The sequence below is a fragment of the Calliphora vicina genome, chromosome 1 (genome assembly GCF_958450345.1).
Source record: "Calliphora vicina chromosome 1, idCalVici1.1, whole genome shotgun sequence".
NCBI lineage: Eukaryota > Metazoa > Arthropoda > Insecta > Diptera > Calliphoridae > Calliphora > Calliphora vicina.
This window is the reverse complement of record NC_088780.1, coordinates 15455979-15474979: the sequence shown is the minus strand read 5'-3', so window position 1 is coordinate 15474979 and position 19001 is coordinate 15455979. Positions and strand designations below refer to the sequence as shown.

The 19001-nt window shown below is 31.9% G+C and overlaps 1 protein-coding gene across 1 annotated transcript; it reads left to right on the top strand.

Annotated features, from left to right (window-relative positions):
* Nucleotides 1-13102: 13102 nt before the first annotated feature.
* Nucleotides 13103-15420, top strand: LOC135964192 (soluble guanylate cyclase 89Db-like). The gene has a single exon (XM_065516308.1). It carries the CDS (start codon nucleotides 13199-13201, stop codon nucleotides 15194-15196), a length of 1998 nt encoding a protein of 665 aa, XP_065372380.1. The 5' UTR covers nucleotides 13103-13198; the 3' UTR covers nucleotides 15197-15420.
* The last annotated feature ends 3581 nt before the right edge of the window (nucleotides 15421-19001 follow it).

Below are 19001 nucleotides of genomic sequence, written 5' to 3'. Positions count from 1 at the left end.
GTAAATATTAATATTTGCAAAACATTGGTCGACTTGTTGCTTCACTTCCTAATACTTTGTCGGTTCCTTTGAAGAAGTTCCTTTCTAAATTGTATTTCCCAAATAGCCTACTTTTAGCAATAATAATAATTGTCATACCATAAATCTAAGATCGTATTTAAACTGATATTATAAAAACACTGTACTTTGCTTTAGAAAACAGTAAAACAAGCATTATTTATTAGAAATTTAAAACCTTTTACAAATAATAATCGTTAATTGGCCTAAACAAATTACTAGTTAAGAACACCCAACAACATTTTATTATATATGTATGTAATATTCCCCTTCCAATTATCTAGTGATAATTTATCTATAAAGTGCTAACACTCATGCATACTTCATTCATAACCAGCAAGAAAAATAGTTAGGACTTCACTTTACAGGCCTTCTACAAGACATGTTTGCACATTCTATAAAAGGCTATGCTCATTTGCAGAAGATGTTCTAGAATTACTTTGTTTTTCCTTCCTTCCTTCTTCTTTAAGGTCTAACAAACTTCAAAGGAATAACTTCTAATATGCCTTCTTAAGAAGTTCTTCTATAAGACCTCTAACTGAAGTGACTATGGAGGGCCTTGGCTTCCAATTATACGCCGTGTAAATTTGAAACGATTCTGCAATGTGGCTGGGTGTTTTTGAGTCAGCAAAATAAGGACTTTAGGAAGGCCTCTTTACTGCATATTTTTCCCGCTGTTTACTCATCTTTTAAACTCAATCAATTGTTCTTTAATAATGTAATATTTTCTCTTGTCTTAAGTAAACAAATAAAATTAAAAAAATATAAAAAAAAATACAACACGAAGGAAAAATGGAGAAAAAAATGAACAGAAAACTCAAAGGACATCATACCAAAACATCACGCACATAAATTTAACATGACTTTTAGCTGCTTTAGACAGCTTTGCTAAATAACAGCCAAACGGGGAAGACTGGATGGCTGACTATAAAAGGCAGAAAACAAAGAATTTGAAATATCATTCGTTAACGGGAAAGCATACATCACGGAGCAACAGAGTACGTAACGGGAAAATAATAAAATATATTAAAACAAAAACAACAACAACAAGAATAATATCTAAACTTGCGCATAAAACAAAAACAAAATACACAACAACCAACCACATGAATTTACAGTGACGCGTAAAAGTCGTGAGAATTTCTATAAAAAAACAGTGAAACAAATTTGAAAAATTTCAAAAGAGTTTAAAAATCAGATTTTATACTAATTTTGTAACAATTCATTAATGAATTTTCTTAAAACTTTAATATTAAATTACAATACAAAATATTGTGGAATTTTACATGGATACTGTTAAACGCATAATAAAAATAAAAAATTTATTTAAATAAGAGGAAAAAATTGATAATATAATTAATAAATTGAATTTAGAAAATTAAGTGAGAAAAAATTATAAAATTTTGTAATGAAAGATAGTGAGTGCACTGAAAACTAGCATATCTCCCCATCTATATATGCTTTCAATAAGATATTAAAAGTCATCTTTAATCTTCTGTTCTATGTAATTGAGATATTGAAGGTCAAATATCAATAAAATCTAATATATTGCAATAAAATGTTGGACTTACAGTGTGATTTATCTCGTTTTTTGAATATTTTCATAGTTGAAAAATAAACTAATCATCATGGAATTAAGTACCTTATTCGGAAACACGATTGGAATACACTTTGAAAATTATAAGAAAACTGAGAAATGTTCATACAAACATTAGAAAATTGTCGAAATTAGGCCCCTAACATTAATTGTACCCAGAAACATTTTTATACCTTTTAAAATAATTTGTTTTTGAACAATTATAATCAAAATCACTTCCGATTATTTAATAACATCCTTAGAACTAGTGTCATCGCCAGTACAGTTTTCTAGGAACTAAATTCTATAGATCACAAACAAGTTCCGAAACAACTTCATGGAATCGGATTAAAATAAAAAGTTTGAATGTTAAAAAATCTAAAATATGTATTGTACTGAACGAATCTTTTCACGACAACTTTTCTAATCTAACATAACGACCGCTAAATGAATTATTAAGCGAGCATTATTCGGTAAATTTCGAAACAAGTTCCATGTGTGACAATTTCGATAAAAGAATCAATGATGAAGAGCGTTCTATGACCATTCTTAAGAAAGAATTTATTTTTACTTATTGCTCCATAAACCTAGTTCCAAGAGATACAATTTCAAGCAAAAATCATTGATTTAAGAACTGGTTTAAAAACGGTTTGCATTTGTCTTAACTCCCACGGAACGAGTACATTTTTTAAAATAATTTGATGAAACTGTGTTAATTAATCAATCCAGTTCAATATTAAGTGCAGACAATTGTATCCATACTAAGAATTAGTTTATAAATTGGTACGAAACAGACATATTTAAAATTGTATAGGTATTTTTCTTTGAAGGTTATTTCTAACATTTGGGGGATTCAAACTGTCTGCTATTAGGTCGTATTGTCATAATGTCGTAAAATATTTTTTTAGTTTAAAACAAATTCTTGTTGTGCTGCAAACAAAAAAAGTGTTATTTTATGGCAAACCAATAAACATAGTTCAAAAAGTCTTATTAGTTTATAACTTTTTTGTTTGAAACCCAACAAAAATTTATTTAAACTAAAAAAATTTGTTATGACATTATGACAATACGACCTAATAGGAGACCGTTTGAATCCCCCAATTATTAATTTAAGTCATATTTCTCAACATAAATGTATGTATGTACCTTTTGTTACGAGACCCAAATGATCCTTATCATAAACTGTAGTAAAAGTATATTTTTGTCCTCTGGAACGACTGTCAGAAAATACATGTACAGCAGTTGTGAAGACGAAATTCCTTTCGCTATTTCTTTAATCGTCAGAATGAGTTAAATTTTACTGGGGGTTTCCCAGCACATTTGGACAGCCGAATTTATACGGCAGATTCAGTATAAATTTTACCTTTCCTTTGAACGATGCCACATCTTATTCCATTTCAACAAGTTATTGGAAAACCGTCATTGTTTAAATGATAACTATTCGAATAACTTCGTTTCAGTTGTGGAAGAGTATTTGCAAACATTAAAGTTTTTGGGATGTTCAGTACTTAAATAAAATATATAGTTTTTAATCTTATTTCGCAAATTCAAAAATTCCTAAAATCGAAAAAATGGTTCTTAATGAGTTGAAAACCCGAGTCTAGTGTATCCTTAAACTTATTTAATTATGTATAAGAGTGTCCTATTTGCATTACATTAAGACCTTAGTGTAATAAATATGTATGTATTTCTAATAAATAAAATAATTACGTTCTTTCAATGATGTCATTCGCAAAAGACAACACGGAAACATTAACCTTAATTGACGTTTACAATGTTCTTAAAGTACATGCCCCCATTTTTTTCAATTAATTAATTTTTAAACGTATTAAATAACTGTAATATATTAAACTGCAACATATACCAAAGGTTCGAAAGAAATAATTCTTAATTTAATTTACAAAATCAAATTAAATTGTATGTATATCATAGTCATTCCATTAAAGAATTCATCCGTCCGTCTGTCTGTTGAAATCAACTTTCGAAAACCCCCAAACAACTTTCATACATAATTGACACATTAGTATGTATATCCGTTATAGTTCAACTTAGGTTGATATTTAAAATAAAGCAAAACGGCAAACAAATGGCTCAGATATAAGCAAAAATCCGCGACTGCGTAAATTTTTCACATATTTTAACCAAATTTTTTTTTGAACAAAAATTTTTTGTCGCCAATTTGAGAAGGGTAGTATATATAAAGTATATATATTCTGGATCCTTATAGATATCGAAGTCGATTAAGCCATGTCCGTCTGTCTGTTGAAATCAACTTTCCGAAGCCCCCAATAACTTACTTCATACATCAATATCTCCGGAAGAATTCCGGCTCGGTTGCTATTTAAAATCGAGAAAAGTTAATTTTGTTTAAAAAATTAATTTTGTTTACCTTAAAATATTAAAATTTTTATTTTGAAGAATAATTTGGTGAAGGGTATATAAGATTCGGCACAACCGAATATAGCTCTCTTACTTGTTTTATAATACGAATAACGTGTGCAAATTTTACGAATTCGAAAATTGTTAAAAAGTTTTGAAAAATATAAAATTTTTTGAAGATCGATCCATCATTTTGGTCCTAACTCCAGTTTTACTTAACCAATTTTGCCCATTTTCAAGATCAAACATTTCCAATTTCACACCCCTAAGTCCTTCCCTGTAGGCCCTACCGTGCCTTCAACAGAAGGACCGACGGACAGACATTGCTAGGTCAATTATGGACATACCTCCTCACAAAAGTTGGCAGAAAGATTTATGTTCATATAAAACTTATTCGTGGCCAATTTCATCACGATATTAATTATTATAAGACAATTATGAATGTTCAGGGGGACCTTGTAATGGGACTAGGGACAAATGTTTCCGGATTTTCGCCATATTTAACAGTATAATTTCAGAGTACATACTTGAAACTAATTTCTAATTTGAGTATAGCCGCATAATCAACATATTTACGACTTCTCAAACAGTGGCATTTTCAATGCCAAGCAAACCTTATCAACAGAGGTTTTGTGGAACACAACAGACAGACATAGCTAGATCGTTTTGAAATGAGGACCCAGAATATATATACTTTTGTGGATATGCGATTAATATTTCTTACGGTAATGGTATTTAGAGGTAACGATAATGGAGATCGAAGGCTATTTTTTCTTTTTCTTGGACCAGTACTCAGGGGATGACCCCTTTGCATTGTGTTGGAACTAGGAAAATAGGTTATGAATGGGAGGATAGTGTTTGTGGACATTTGATTTGAATTTTCCTATATTGAAAGTGACAGGAAAGACTTCAGAAGCAAGTTTATTCCACATACGGACAGTACTGCTAAAGAACGAATTTTCCCTGTACTGTGTTGTGCGATCCACTGTCCATCGCACTGAATACTCATGCCTAGAACATCAAGAGCTTCTGATTCCTTAATATTTACACCACCCATAAAAACAGATGGAGCAACAGGATCTGTTGTGCGTTTGTGTGAGTCTCGCGTGCATTGAAATCGACTCTATTCGCACAACCCCATTCAAAGATTGTCACAAGATCTTGGTTAAACGTATCATTCATGTTTTGCTTAATTGCCCCAATCTCCGACTGGCTTGGTCTATAATTGAATGCATATGAATGGCAAATGTTGCTGTCATCTGCAAAAGAGTAGATAGGGTTGGACGTTTGAGTAGAAGGTCGTTTATAAAGATAAGAAATAGAGTAGGAGAAAGGACGGAGCCTTGCGGTACCCCTGAATTAATCTTAAACTCGCTTGATGAAATTCCATCTATAAGAACTCGTATAGTGCGATCTCTGAGAAAAAAAAGCAATTCATTTTGCTTAAAGCGCATCATACCATACTCTATCCAACGCTTTAGAAATATCTAGATCCACCATTTTACTTTCGCCAAAACGGTGTATGGAACGACACCATTTTTCCGATAGGAAGGCTAGCAAGTCTTCCATAGAGCGTCCAATACTGCCGGTCGCTGAGTAAATTTATTGGACTCCAAATATTTCACAAGATGTTAGTTAACCACACTCTCCATAACTTTGGAAAGTGCAGAAGAAATTGCTATTGGGCTATAATTTTCAGGGTTGTTATCCTCTCTCTTTTTAGGAATTGGAGTTACATTAGCCGGCACGGAATAAAGTGCTGAAAAGGTTAGCTAATGGACGAGCTAGCGTCGAAGAACACTGCTTCAAGAACAGTGCTGGTATACCATCAGGCCCAAGAGACTTATTTATATTGAGATCCGCTAAAACTCTTCTAACTGCGCGAGAGCGAATGAATATATTCGGCATAGTAACTGATTGGTTTCCGGTAAGTTTGAATTATTTGCAAAAAATTCAGCCAAAAGGTTAGCAGTGAACGATTTTCTATCCTTTAAAAGAGTAGGAACAATGCCACTGATGTTCCACTTCATTTTGCCCATCACAGTAAATGGAGTGTGAGTTGTAGCAAAGTATAATAATGCCAACTGTGAAACATACATTAAATACAAATAGAAGTGACATTCTCTTAAGATACATTAATGCCAAACAAGCAGAGGAGCTAAGAAATCATAATACACACACAATATCACCCATTCTTAGTTACATCCATACCCTACTTCATCCATTTGGGAAGCACCAAAAACATATTTGTTTTATTAGTAGCAAACAAGAAGCATTGAAGTGCACGACGAGTCAAAAAATGTTCATTCGACACGGTTGTCTCTGGTGGTTCCATTAAATATGGTGATAAGCGAAGAAAAATAACAACAACCACAACAAAAATATTCTAAAATAAGTAAATAGAATAGAATTTAAATTTAAATAGAATTGAGTTGAATACCAAATTATAATACAACAAGTTAAAAATAAATCTGTTTGGTTTTGGTAAAGTGTACAAAAAAATTGATAATATTTTTTGGGGGTTTTTTTTATTTAAAATTTTATGTATTTTTTTGGTTTTGTTTGTTTTGGTTAAATAAACATAATTTATCAAAAGAAATCGCAAATGTTTTTGACAGTTTTGAAATGTGAAAAATCAAATAACAACTAAATAAACTAAATTAAAAAATGCAAAAAAAGGATCCAACCACTTAAATAAAAAACACAAAGATTTAAGGATTTGTCAGAGTGTGGGTGTGTGTGTGAGAACCAAAAAGGATTTATTTAGAAAAACCTCCTTAAAGGAAATTGAAACTATTAATATTAAAACCACAAAACACCTGTAGCTTTGCTTTCTACTTTCTGCTACAATTCTGGTCTATGAGTGTGTGTGTCTGACAGCAAGTGCGTGTGAATATTGTGTTGAGTGTATTTGACAAATAGCATCCTCTTTTCTATTTTTTAAATTGAATTGAATGAAAACAACAAAAAAACAAACATGTTATCAAGTGTGTAACTAACTAACTGTATAAGTAACCCAGTATATTATTAAGTATACGTACAAACATTCATGTATATTAGGGATTCCAAATGCGACTGGATTTTTTAATACCGGGATTCACCGAATGGGGATATATTTATTTTGTCATTCTGTTTGTATGTATATTCTGGGTTTTCATAAGATTCTAAGACAATCTACCATGTCCGTCCGTCTGTCTGTCTGTTGAAAACACGATTGGACCCAAACAAAAGGAACTAAGCCTTATCAACAGCAGATACTCTCTGTTTATAAGATTTGTTTGGTACATGAACATGTTCAGAGGTTTCGGTATGAAGTCCACAAAACCTGCACTTTTCATTCTCAACGTTGCCTAACTTAAATTGTTGATACTTCAAACCACAATGTCCAGTGAATAATCCAGTAAGTATCCTCAAGTCACCCTTTCCGGGCGAAAGCAACAACTGGGATCTACGTCTGGATTGGGTAATGAATTGTTTGGACTGTCTTAGTCCTGGTAAATTACCCAAAAATCGTGCAAATTCCGATTCAACCCAAGAACGAATATGTTCCATAGTGTATCGATGTGGGATATCAAAGAACGGTTCAGCACCTATAAACGAGCGCCCCTGTTGGCAAGACAATCAGCGCGTTCATTGTCAGCGTGACCCCCATGGCTAGGTACCCAGTACAATGTAAGTTCATTGTGTGTGTCCAGTTCATTCAAGCATGTCCAGCAATCCATAACAACACCAAGACCTCACTTCATATGATAATAAGGCTCTAAGAGTAGCCTGACTGTCAGACATAGCAAAAATTATATTATTCCTTAATCACCTTCTTAAACATTCATTGGAGCATATGAGGATGGCGTAAATCTCCGCATGAAATATTTATGGAAATGTTTGGAACCATCAGTAAACCATATTTGATCGGCATTATTGTGCTACCATGTCTGATTTAAGCAGTTGTCCCTTTCATGTATAAGGACCCTAAACTGCCTACTTAACACCAAAGTTGGTGACATATAGTCCCATATTGCAATACTAGGATCATTTTCAAAGATGCCTAGAATGCGCATGTGCCCAACCAGATCTCGGCATTACACGGGATATTTCTGGTAGTCGGGCTGCACTCCTATTTTTTTTTTCTTCCATTACCCCTCTTGGGAGCATTTGGCTTCCACAAAGCATCTCCATCTTATACGATTTGTTTTGCAGTTGTTTTTCGCATATTTCCCATGTAAGATTGCACTCCTTGTTATTGGAGTATCGTGCGTCTTCATGTACGATGTTGCCATTAGAACCAGACTGTTGTTATTTTTGTATCAGTTTCGTTAAACGGTTATTGTTCCTGCTAAGTAGGTGATTGCTCTGCTGTAGCGGGTCCAAGGATACATGTAGGATGTTGTTCCAACTAAGTAGATGATTGGTCTGCTGTAGCTGGTCTAGGATAATGGTGCTGCCATCTGTCGTTGCCAAGAAACAATGCCCTCTGTGTATTTGGTGTAGTGGTGGTGGGGAACCTTGCTAATATCCTCTATTCCAGGAGGAGGGGTGGTCCGGGGTCTTCTTGGATGGATTGTTTAGAGGGGGGTTAATTTTAAAAACTCGAAAACCACGATGAACATTTTCGTCCTCTGCCAGGGATCGAACCTGGGGTGCCAATGTAATAAATAAATGTAAGGGGGGGATGTGTAGGATTGCACCTAGAGCATGAGTGGGAAAGGATATGGAACCATTGCCCAATATGTTCTTAATTATTTTGTAAAGACTTCCGAAAACCACGACCCTGGTATGGATATTATAGGCAAAAAGTCCATTTTTGGGATTTTTCAAAACTTTTTCTAAAATTATTTTAAAATTTGTTTTTATTTTTCGATTTTTCAATAGAAAAACCTATACAACTATTAAATTTCATTTAAAAATATTCATAAATAAAAATTAAGTCTCAATTTGAAAAAATTTTATCTTTGTCAACGCGTTATTATTAATAAACTAGAGTATAATTCTGATTGAAATTTAAAAATCCGACTCGATTAGGATTTGAAGCACAATTGGTATTATAATAAGTAAGCCAAATTTTCTATGTATTTTGGGTGATTCAGAAAACTTCCAAAACATCAAAAATCCTGAAATTTTCTGGGATTTATACAATAAATTTGGAATCCTAGGATTTTTTGTCAAAAATTCCAGGATTCATTATTTATAATTCCCAAAAAAGATTGGCATCCCTATCATGTATATATGTATTTAAGTGTGTAAGTTCTCACGCACGTACATATCTACATCAGTATGTATTTTACTGTTACAAATTTAATATTACTACCACATACCTAAAGGCAATCAAGCTATAAATCAAATTTACGCTTACTGCTACTGTTCTGATGTTACAAATACTTCACAACTACATTCATATATCCTCTCGTATCTTTTAAAAAGCATAACAAATTTAACGTTATATTTCTACACATAGATACACACACCATCCATACACATGCATACATTCATCTACAAACTTACAGATACTTTTTATTGAGATACCCATACGAGTGCTCTTACGCATAGGTACCCAGCAGTTCTAGGAGACAGTACCGAACTAGTGATTTTACCCATCATTTAGGGTGGGAGCTAGTTACTTCTATAGCCACGTGACTAGTCATTTTAACACGGGCATGTCCTAGGCCTAGGGGTAAATTGTCTCTTTTTGATTACAATGGGACTGTCTAATAGCTGGTCCAAAGTAGGCAACGCATTGCATTCACATACTGGTTACATAGCGTCAGTTACCTTCCTAGCTTTGTAACTGGTTACTTTATCAGCTACTTGACTAGTTATTTTATCACGTGCATGTCCTAAGCAGGGGGTAAGACCCTTTTTATTACAATGTGACTATCGGATAGCTGATCGAAAGTAGTCAACGCTTTTGGTGGGTAAAATAAAGTGCAGAACAAAAAAAGTTTGAAGTGACTTCACCATAGGTTACTAAGAGACATGGGATATCAGTATACTTAAGCAAAAATAAAAATAAACTGTATGAGATCTATATATTAACACAATTTGTATAAAACCAGTTTGTACGAATTACTCACAAAACGTTTAAAGTGACTACACTCTAGATTACTTAGAGACACTTAAGTGACAATTGTCTTCACGCTAGATTACTTGGGATGTATAATGTAACCAATTGTCTTCTCTCTGCACTACAAAGTGCACACACGTGTCAAATGACCAAAATATATAAATTGGAGTCAGCCAGGTGATAAGACATTTGTGACAATTACTGTCTTTAAGGGATACATTGGCTACTTGTTGGGATTTTATTCTTTACCCAAAAATATAGTCGCTATATGTATCCGACAAATCAAAGTTAATTTAATTGTAGGTTTAATTTAAATTTAGTTGTAGGTTTAAGCTTGATCAAAATCCTATTCAGGTCCTTTTTTCAATGTGCAAAAGAATCAAATGAGGTTTTTATATGATATGAAAATTTTTGAAGTTTTTGAGGCACTATTTTACGGAAATGACTTTTAACATTATATGTATCTAAATGGTTCTACAAAATTTTTAACAGTAATTCAAAATTTTTTTTATTTATTAGAGAAAAATTTTTAGGGAAATTTTTTGTTTTTATTTAAAAGAAAATTTTTTTTTTTATTTAAAAATTTTTTTGGATATTTATATTTATAAAGCCAAAAATTTTCGAAAAATTGTTTTTGAAAATTTAAAAAAAAAATATTTTTTTTTCGAAATTGTGTTTTTTTAAATATTTTAGTAAAAAAAAATGATAAAAAGATATTTATATTTATAAAGCCAAATTTTTTTTTCACAATTGTTTTTGAAAATTTAAAAAAAAATTTTTTTTTTCGAAATTGTTTCGTAAAAAAAATTCGGGTTAAAAAATATTTTTCCCGATTTTGACCCATTGTAGGTCCAAATTACTATAGCCTTATATACATCGTTGCAATGGACTTTGAAATATCTGTCATTAGATATCCATATTGTCTATATTAATCACTTAGTAATCCGGATACATGTAGATCAAAAATACGCCAAAAATCTAGGTTGTCCCGGTTTTTCCTTATATATCAGCCATTTGTGCCGATTTTCACGATTTTAAATATAAACCGAGCTGAGAGAATTCCCGATATATTGATGTATCAATCATGTTTGTAAATTATTTGGGGGCTACGGAAAGTTGATTTCAACATACAGACGGACATGGCAATATCGACTTCGCTATCTATACAATCCAGAATATATGTATATACTTTGTGAGGTGGCAAATGAAAAATGTGGAAATTACTTGCTACTCATGGTGAAGGGTATACAAATTTGTAGTTTGAAAAAAATATATTTTCACCATTTATTAAGCTAGAACAAAGACTTTGGTACTGGCCTAATGTACATACATAGCTTCGAATTGATTAATTCAATTTGAGCTTAACTCACTAAAATCTTAATTCGGAATTTAAAAATGTCAGCCATTCATTTCATAAAACCATTTCCCACATAATTCATTAGCTTCATTCGAATGTTTTTATTTTAATAGAATTCATTCATCGTTGAATTAATTCATAACAGAATTCAATCAACCTATGAATGATTAAATTTTTGTTAATTCAAATCTAATACAAATTGAATTCAAATATTTATTTATAAAGCTAATTTTTAATGGATTTGAATTCAAGAAAATTTTAATGATTCAATAAGTTATTAATTCTATAAAGAATGAATTCCCAAAGGAATGAATTCTATACATTTGAAGTACAAAGGAATTAAGCCTATGAATTAATTGAAAATGAATGGAATGGTTAAGAGATACAATTTATTTTGATTTTGAAAATGGAATTATGAATTAATTCCTTCAAACCTGTGTCATACTACATGCAAAAACATTTTTAACATTCACAGTAGCGGTATTCACTTTTAAGTGCGAATGGTCTAGCATCATTGCAAATGCAAAATTTTACCGTAATCCAATAACAAAATACACACAAAAACATTTACAATTTTGCATTTGCAATGATGCAATACCATTCGCACTTAATACTGAACTCCGCTAGTGGGACATTAGTTTTGCAATTTGTTTACAAAATATTTCAAATTCTTTATATACACTAATCTGTCAGAATTGAATATGTGTCAAAGAATCAGCCATTAGTTTCAACAAAAATCAAATTTCCACAATAAAACAAGTTTTATTTCAGTAATTCGGTTTAATATACGAACTTCTCAGCATTAATAGTGTGTTAGATTCTAAAGGTACGTAGTTCAGATTGATCAAATACATGACGGAAAAAAATGTAACCACTATTTTCCACTACGTTTTATTAGATCTTAGATTACATTTATAACATCAGGCTACATCAAACAATATAATAATGATCTTATATTGTGATAATTTCTATATTGTTTATTTAAATAAACATTTCTTCAAAGGAAAGAGAAAATTATCTATATCTTAGTGGTCACTCTTTCTTCGCCAAATATTTGAACAATGTGAACGTATCTTCAGATTTATGGTTTACAAATTTGTTCCTGCTCTCTTTTGGTTTCGAAATTATACAGAAATAAATGTCACTTTTGTTAAAGTGTCCGAGATAAAAACGACTTCGAGCCGCCATCCGATGCGCTGATTTTAAGGTAATAATTATTATGCGACTCTTTTCGACATATCCCAGAAGAAAAAGTCCTTATGCATTAACGCAACTACTCATATGGATAGTAAACTCTTAAAAAATGGTCCAAAGTTCACCTCAGGTGTAACAATCATTTCAGGATATTTAACTTTCCAAATATGAACCAATTTTGAAGACTTTTATTTCTGAATGCAAATTTTCCCCAAATATTATACGTTTATGAAAAATCTTTTGTATTGAAAACGGACTAAATCGGTGCTGAAAAAAATACTTATGATAGATTCAAAAATCATTTGAAAATTCGTTCGTTCGAATCGGCAAACTTAAACTTAATTATTTTTATTATTTCCTAATATATTCTAAAATAAAAATTTTAAATAAAATATTCTTCAAATATATGCCTTTATTAAAATTGAATAGCCTTGTATCCACTGTATAACATTTTTATTATTATGTTTCTTTGCAGAATTTCAACATTAGTCAAATTTGCTCCTTAAGTTAACACCCACATAACGGCCACTACCCCTTCCATCGCCACCACCAAACACCATCCAACACCTTCCTCATCATGTATGGCATGTTGTATGAGAGTGTAGCACACTACGTGCAAAAGGAATATGGACAGGAAGTTTGGAAACAAGTGTGTCAAATTGTTGACTGTAAACACAGTACATTCAAAACTCACCAAATCTATCCCGATAAGCTAATGCCCGATTTTGCAGCCGCCGCAGCAGCGGTAACCGGTGAAACATTTGATTTTTTTATGAATTTCTTTGGCAAATGCTTTGTGCGTTTCTTTAGTAATTTCGGTTACGACAAAATGATCCGTTCAACAGGAAGATATTTTTGTGATTTCTTGCAATCCATCGATAACATACATCTGCAAATGCGTTTTACGTATCCGAAAATGAAATCACCTTCTATGCAATTGGCTCACATGGACAATGAAGGTGCTGTTATTATATATCGCAGCAGTCGTACGGGAATGTCGAAATATTTAATAGGTCAAATGACGGAAGTGGCTCAAGAGTTTTATAATCTCGAGATTAAGGCTTATGTAATTGAGTCGCAAAATGATATAGCTGGCGGCACAGCGGGCCCTATAAAATTGTCGGAGGTGCCCTTAACAGTTATAGTTAAATATCGTTTGGATTTTGATAATCGGGAGTATATGGCTAAACGTGTTAATGTAGTGGCACATCCCACCCAAATGAAACTGCCGCCAGTTAATTTGAATGTGTTTTTGGATTTATTTCCATTTACCCTGGTTTTAGATCGAGACATGTGTATAACGCATGCGGGCGAAAAAATCTTTGAAACCTGGATTCTACACAACCCCGGAAAAAATCCAAAGGACTTTATAGGTTCTCATATTATAGATCTGTTTATGTGCCGGCGACCCAAAGATGTTAAAATCGAATGGGCAACAATTACCCATATGCGTACGGTGCTCTTCGAATTCGAACTATTGCGCACGGGTCGTAATAAAGCCGCCTATAATGCAGCTATGAATATGGACTTTGAAAATCAGGATGAGATGTCTTACTCCGAGGCCCAAAACATAGTGGAAAGTAGTTATTACAAGAGTAAAGAAGAAGGCGAAGGCGAAGAAGTTGATGAGGACAATGGCATAGATCTGGCCACGGGTCAAAGAAAAATATCTCAGGGCAATAAATCCATATTATTAAAAGGACAAATGTTTTATTTGAAGGATTTGGACTCTTTGATATTTCTTTGCAGTCCTTTAATTGAAAATCTAGATGAGTTGCATGGCATAGGTTTATATTTGAACGATTTAAATCCCCATGGCCTGAGTCGCGAACTAGTGATGGCCGGCTGGCAGCATTGCTCCAAACTAGAGATTATGTTCGAAAAGGAGGAACAACGATCCGATGAATTGGAAAAATCCTTAGACTTGGCAGATTCGTGGAAGAAACAGGGCGATGAATTGCTCTACTCCATGATACCACGACCCATAGCCGAGCGTATGCGCAATGGCGAAGAGGCCACATGTCAAACCTATGAAGAAGTTTCGGTAATATTCATAGAAGTGATGAACGTCTATGATGGTGATGCCAATAATATACAAGATGCCATGGAGGCGGTAACCACACTCAACAAAGTATTCTCGGCCTTCGATGAAGAAATCATATCACCATTTGTCTATAAAGTAGAAACGGTGGGTATGGTTTATATGGCTGTATCGGGAGCCCCCGATGCCAATCCCCTTCATGCTGAACATGCTTGTGATTTGGCATTGCGTTTGATAACAAAGGTTAAGGCACTAAAAATACCAGGGCTGTCAATACGAATTGGCATTAATTCGGGACCAGTGGTGGCGGGTGTTGTCGGCCTAAAAGTTCCTCGATACTGTCTGTTTGGGGACACAGTAAATACGGCTTCGCGAATGGAAAGTACTAGTGATCAGTATAAAATACAATTGTCCAATTATACGGCGAAAAAAGTACGTGAACTGGGTTACAAAGTCGAATCACGCGGTTTTGTAAAGGTCAAAGGTAAAGGTGAAATGGAAACATATTGGCTACTGGAAGGACCAAATGAATAATAATAAAAATAATGATGATGATGATGGATTTATATTATAAATACCCGTACATACATATGTACACACTCGTATGTATGATTTGTAAGGGTTGGTTGTTCATAAAAATGCAAAAAATATTTAAGCAATTTCTTAGATAAATGTATTAAAGAGGGGAAATGAAATTTTATTGATAACAATAAATGAAGTACATATAAAAATAAAAATATTTACGACAGTTTATTAGATTTGGTTTTGGTTTTATTTCTTTTAAATATGGAAAAACAAAAGATGTTAAAAAGTGAGTGAGTATAAATATTATCGCTTGTAAAATCTAAATATAACAATAAAAAGTAAAAGATTGAGGACAAAAGTATAATTTGAGAATGTAATGTGAGACTTTAAAGAAAAATCAATTTTTCAACTTAAAGAAAAACTCAAAATCAAGTGTCTCCTCATTAAGGTAAATAATAAAAATTAATTAACATTAAGAAATTTAAACCACTTTTAATCTGCATAACAGTGTTAAAGAAATTTAAACAGAAAAGTTTAATACTTAGAATTAAGTACAATTAGAGGAGCATGATTTGTCTTGGTAAATTTTATTTAGAAATTTAAGGGTTGTTTAAATTTAATGATTAAAGATGATAATTTTGTATGTTTGAAATTCTATAGAATTTTAAATTTACGAAGACTTAAATCATACTGTAATTGTACTTAATTGTGGAATAATGGAAATGAAAATTATTTTAATATTAGCATAACTTTAATACTTGTGTAGATTTTTTCAACAAAAGTCTTATAGCCTGTTTCACAATATCGAAAGAAATATTTCGTTCGCATTCTAAGCGAAAGTAAACTAATTTGGATTTCCCAAACTAAATTTTTATGGGAATGACGAAAGAAAACGTAAGCAAAATTCAGTTTCTCTACTTTCAAATGAGTTGTCAAGTCTGCGAAAGCAAATCAGTCACTTGATAATTTGTTTTCGACTTGCCGAAAAGTTAAAATAAACAAGGAAGTGTTATATTCGACTGTGCCGAATCTTTTGGACTATACATTCTGCTCTCCCTATGTAGAGCCACTAAGAAGGTATTTTTGGAAATTCGAAGGTTTGGGCGGCAAAACAGTACTTCTATAAATTGACATAGACAAATGACTATTTTATTATGACCACTACGATACTGAAATTTATTTAAATAAAATTTGTATCATTTCAGTGGAAGAAAAGTACCAAAAATAAATTTAGTTTACCTAATAATACAAATTTTAAATATTTTTATGTAAACAAAATTTATTTTTTTTTTCAAAGTTGTTTTTTTAATTTTTTGAAAATTTAAATTTAAAAAAAATTTGTTTTTTAAATTTTTTTGGTGAAAAAAAAAATTCGGGTTGAAAAATAATTTTTCCGATTTTGACCCATTGCAGGTCCAACTTACTATGGTCTTATATACGTCTTTGAAATATGAAATATATAGATATCCATATTGTCTATATTAATGACTTAGTAATCCAGATATACATAGGTCAAAAATCGAGGTTGTCCTGATTTTTTCCTCATATCTCAGCCATTTGTAGACCGATTTTGCTGATTTTATATAGGAAACATCTCGAAAGCATGTCTGACACAATTGGATCCCGAAGATATCTGGGGTCTTTAGAAAATTGATTTCAACAGACAGACGGACATGGCTTAATCGACGCCGCTATCTATAAAGATCCTGAATATATATACTATTCAGTAACACAAACGGAAAACTATTTCAAAATTTCGAAAACTGAGTGATTTTCATACAAAAAAGTTAAAATTGTTTTCCGGTCGTGTTTCTGAATCAGGCCCTAAGTAACTGGGTGATATCTGTGATCACTCCTATTTTATTCCAAAAATCGATTTTAAGTATAACAAGTAAGAGAGCTATATTCGGCTGTACAGACTCTTATATACCCTTCACCAAATTATACTTCAAAATAAAAATTTAAAATATTTTTAGGTAAACAAAATTTTTTTTTTTGTTTTTTAAATTTTTTGGAAATTTTAAAATATTTTTTTTTTTTGTTTTTTAATTTTTTTTTTAATATTTAGAGAAAAAAAACTTTTGGTGAAAAACCAAAAAATCGGGTTAAAAAATATTTTTTCCGATTTTGACCCATTGTAGGTCCAACTAACTATGTTCCTATATAGTACGTCGTTGCAAAAGTCTTTGAAATATCAATCATTATATATCCATATTGCCTTTATTAATGACTTAGTAATCCAGATATAGTTCAAAAATCGAGGTTGTCCTGGTTTTTTCCTATATCTCTTCCGAGCCGGAAGAATTCCGAAGATATTGATGTATGAATCGTTTATGTAAGTTATTTGGGGGCTTCGGATAGTTGATTTCAATAGACAGACGGTCATGGCTTAATCGACTCCTCTATCTATAAGGATCCAGAATATCAGGTATGTTCTGTAATCCACGTGATTTCAAATCACATACCGTTTTAAAATCACACGTGTGATTTGTGCCTGTTCTGTAAATCACACTGTTATTGTATTTTTCGGTGTGATTTTAAATTTTCGAAAGCACAAGAAAACAGCTGATTCGTTTATTTTAAATGTTTTGTTTTGCAAATAATTTTGTAGAAATATTAAAGTGAAAATAAAAAAATGCCTGGAGCTTCTGTTATATCTTTAATTGAATTAAAAAGAATGGAATTACATTTTATAAAAATTTTGCAAAAACTATGGCGCAAGCTCAACCACTATGTCAAAAAGAAAACAAAACAGCAAAGCTGCCACAGTACACAATTGCTTTTGGTTACCACTTGCTTCAACTTTGTTGCATTTTTTTTCCAATTAGCGCAAAAAACTTAACGCATATTGATAACTTATAATATAATCTAACAAATATTATAAATTTTATGACGAATTCTATAATTAATTTAAAGATATTGAACATATTTTAGACAGACATTAAAAAATTTTAGTCTGGCAAGCTTCCATGTATTTTCGAAAATCATAAACAGCTGACAACTGAAAACAAACCTGAAACCACAAAAGAAATCACAAAAGCAAATAAACTTTTTACAGCAGAAAAGGTGTCTCTAGATTTTTATTAAATTTTAAGTGTTTTATTAATAAAACAAGTAATTCTATAAGAAAATTAATAAAGGACATATTGTTTAATATACTTAAGTAATTTATTTTAATATTTTCCATGTAGTAGCCGCAGAAATAACCAAGTGATTTGAAAACATTAGTGACTTTGTTGAACGTTTTAAAATCACAAAATTATGTGCTCAGAACACCTTTTATGTGATTTCAAACCACTTTTATAAAATGTGATTTGCAGAACATACCTGTATATATTGTTACGTTTTAACCTTTTCAAAACGCTGGTTTATTTCCTTTAATTAAAACGGATACTTTTATTTGCAAATAAAAGCCGTTTAGTAGTTTGATAATTGTAACAACTCTTTATTTCTTTAAAATGTACAACAACAACAGAATTAAATAGCCACTCAATGTTTTTTATACACGTTTATAAATTCTCAGAATTACAGACACAATTTATAATGTACACGAATTTACTTGAAAAACACAACACACTTTAAGGCACTCAGATGATGTTTATTCGAAAAGCGTATCTGATAAACTCACTAACGACTGCAACCTCTGCTAATATTTATAACACTGCCATCTGCACTCTAGATTTCTCTTTAACTGTCTAGAGGTTTCTAATACATACGCCATCTGTGGTGTACTTTCTACAATGTTCTTTAACTGAATATTCGAAATCGAATACAGCGTTGCCAACTTACGATCAAATCAACTGAAAGCTTTTAT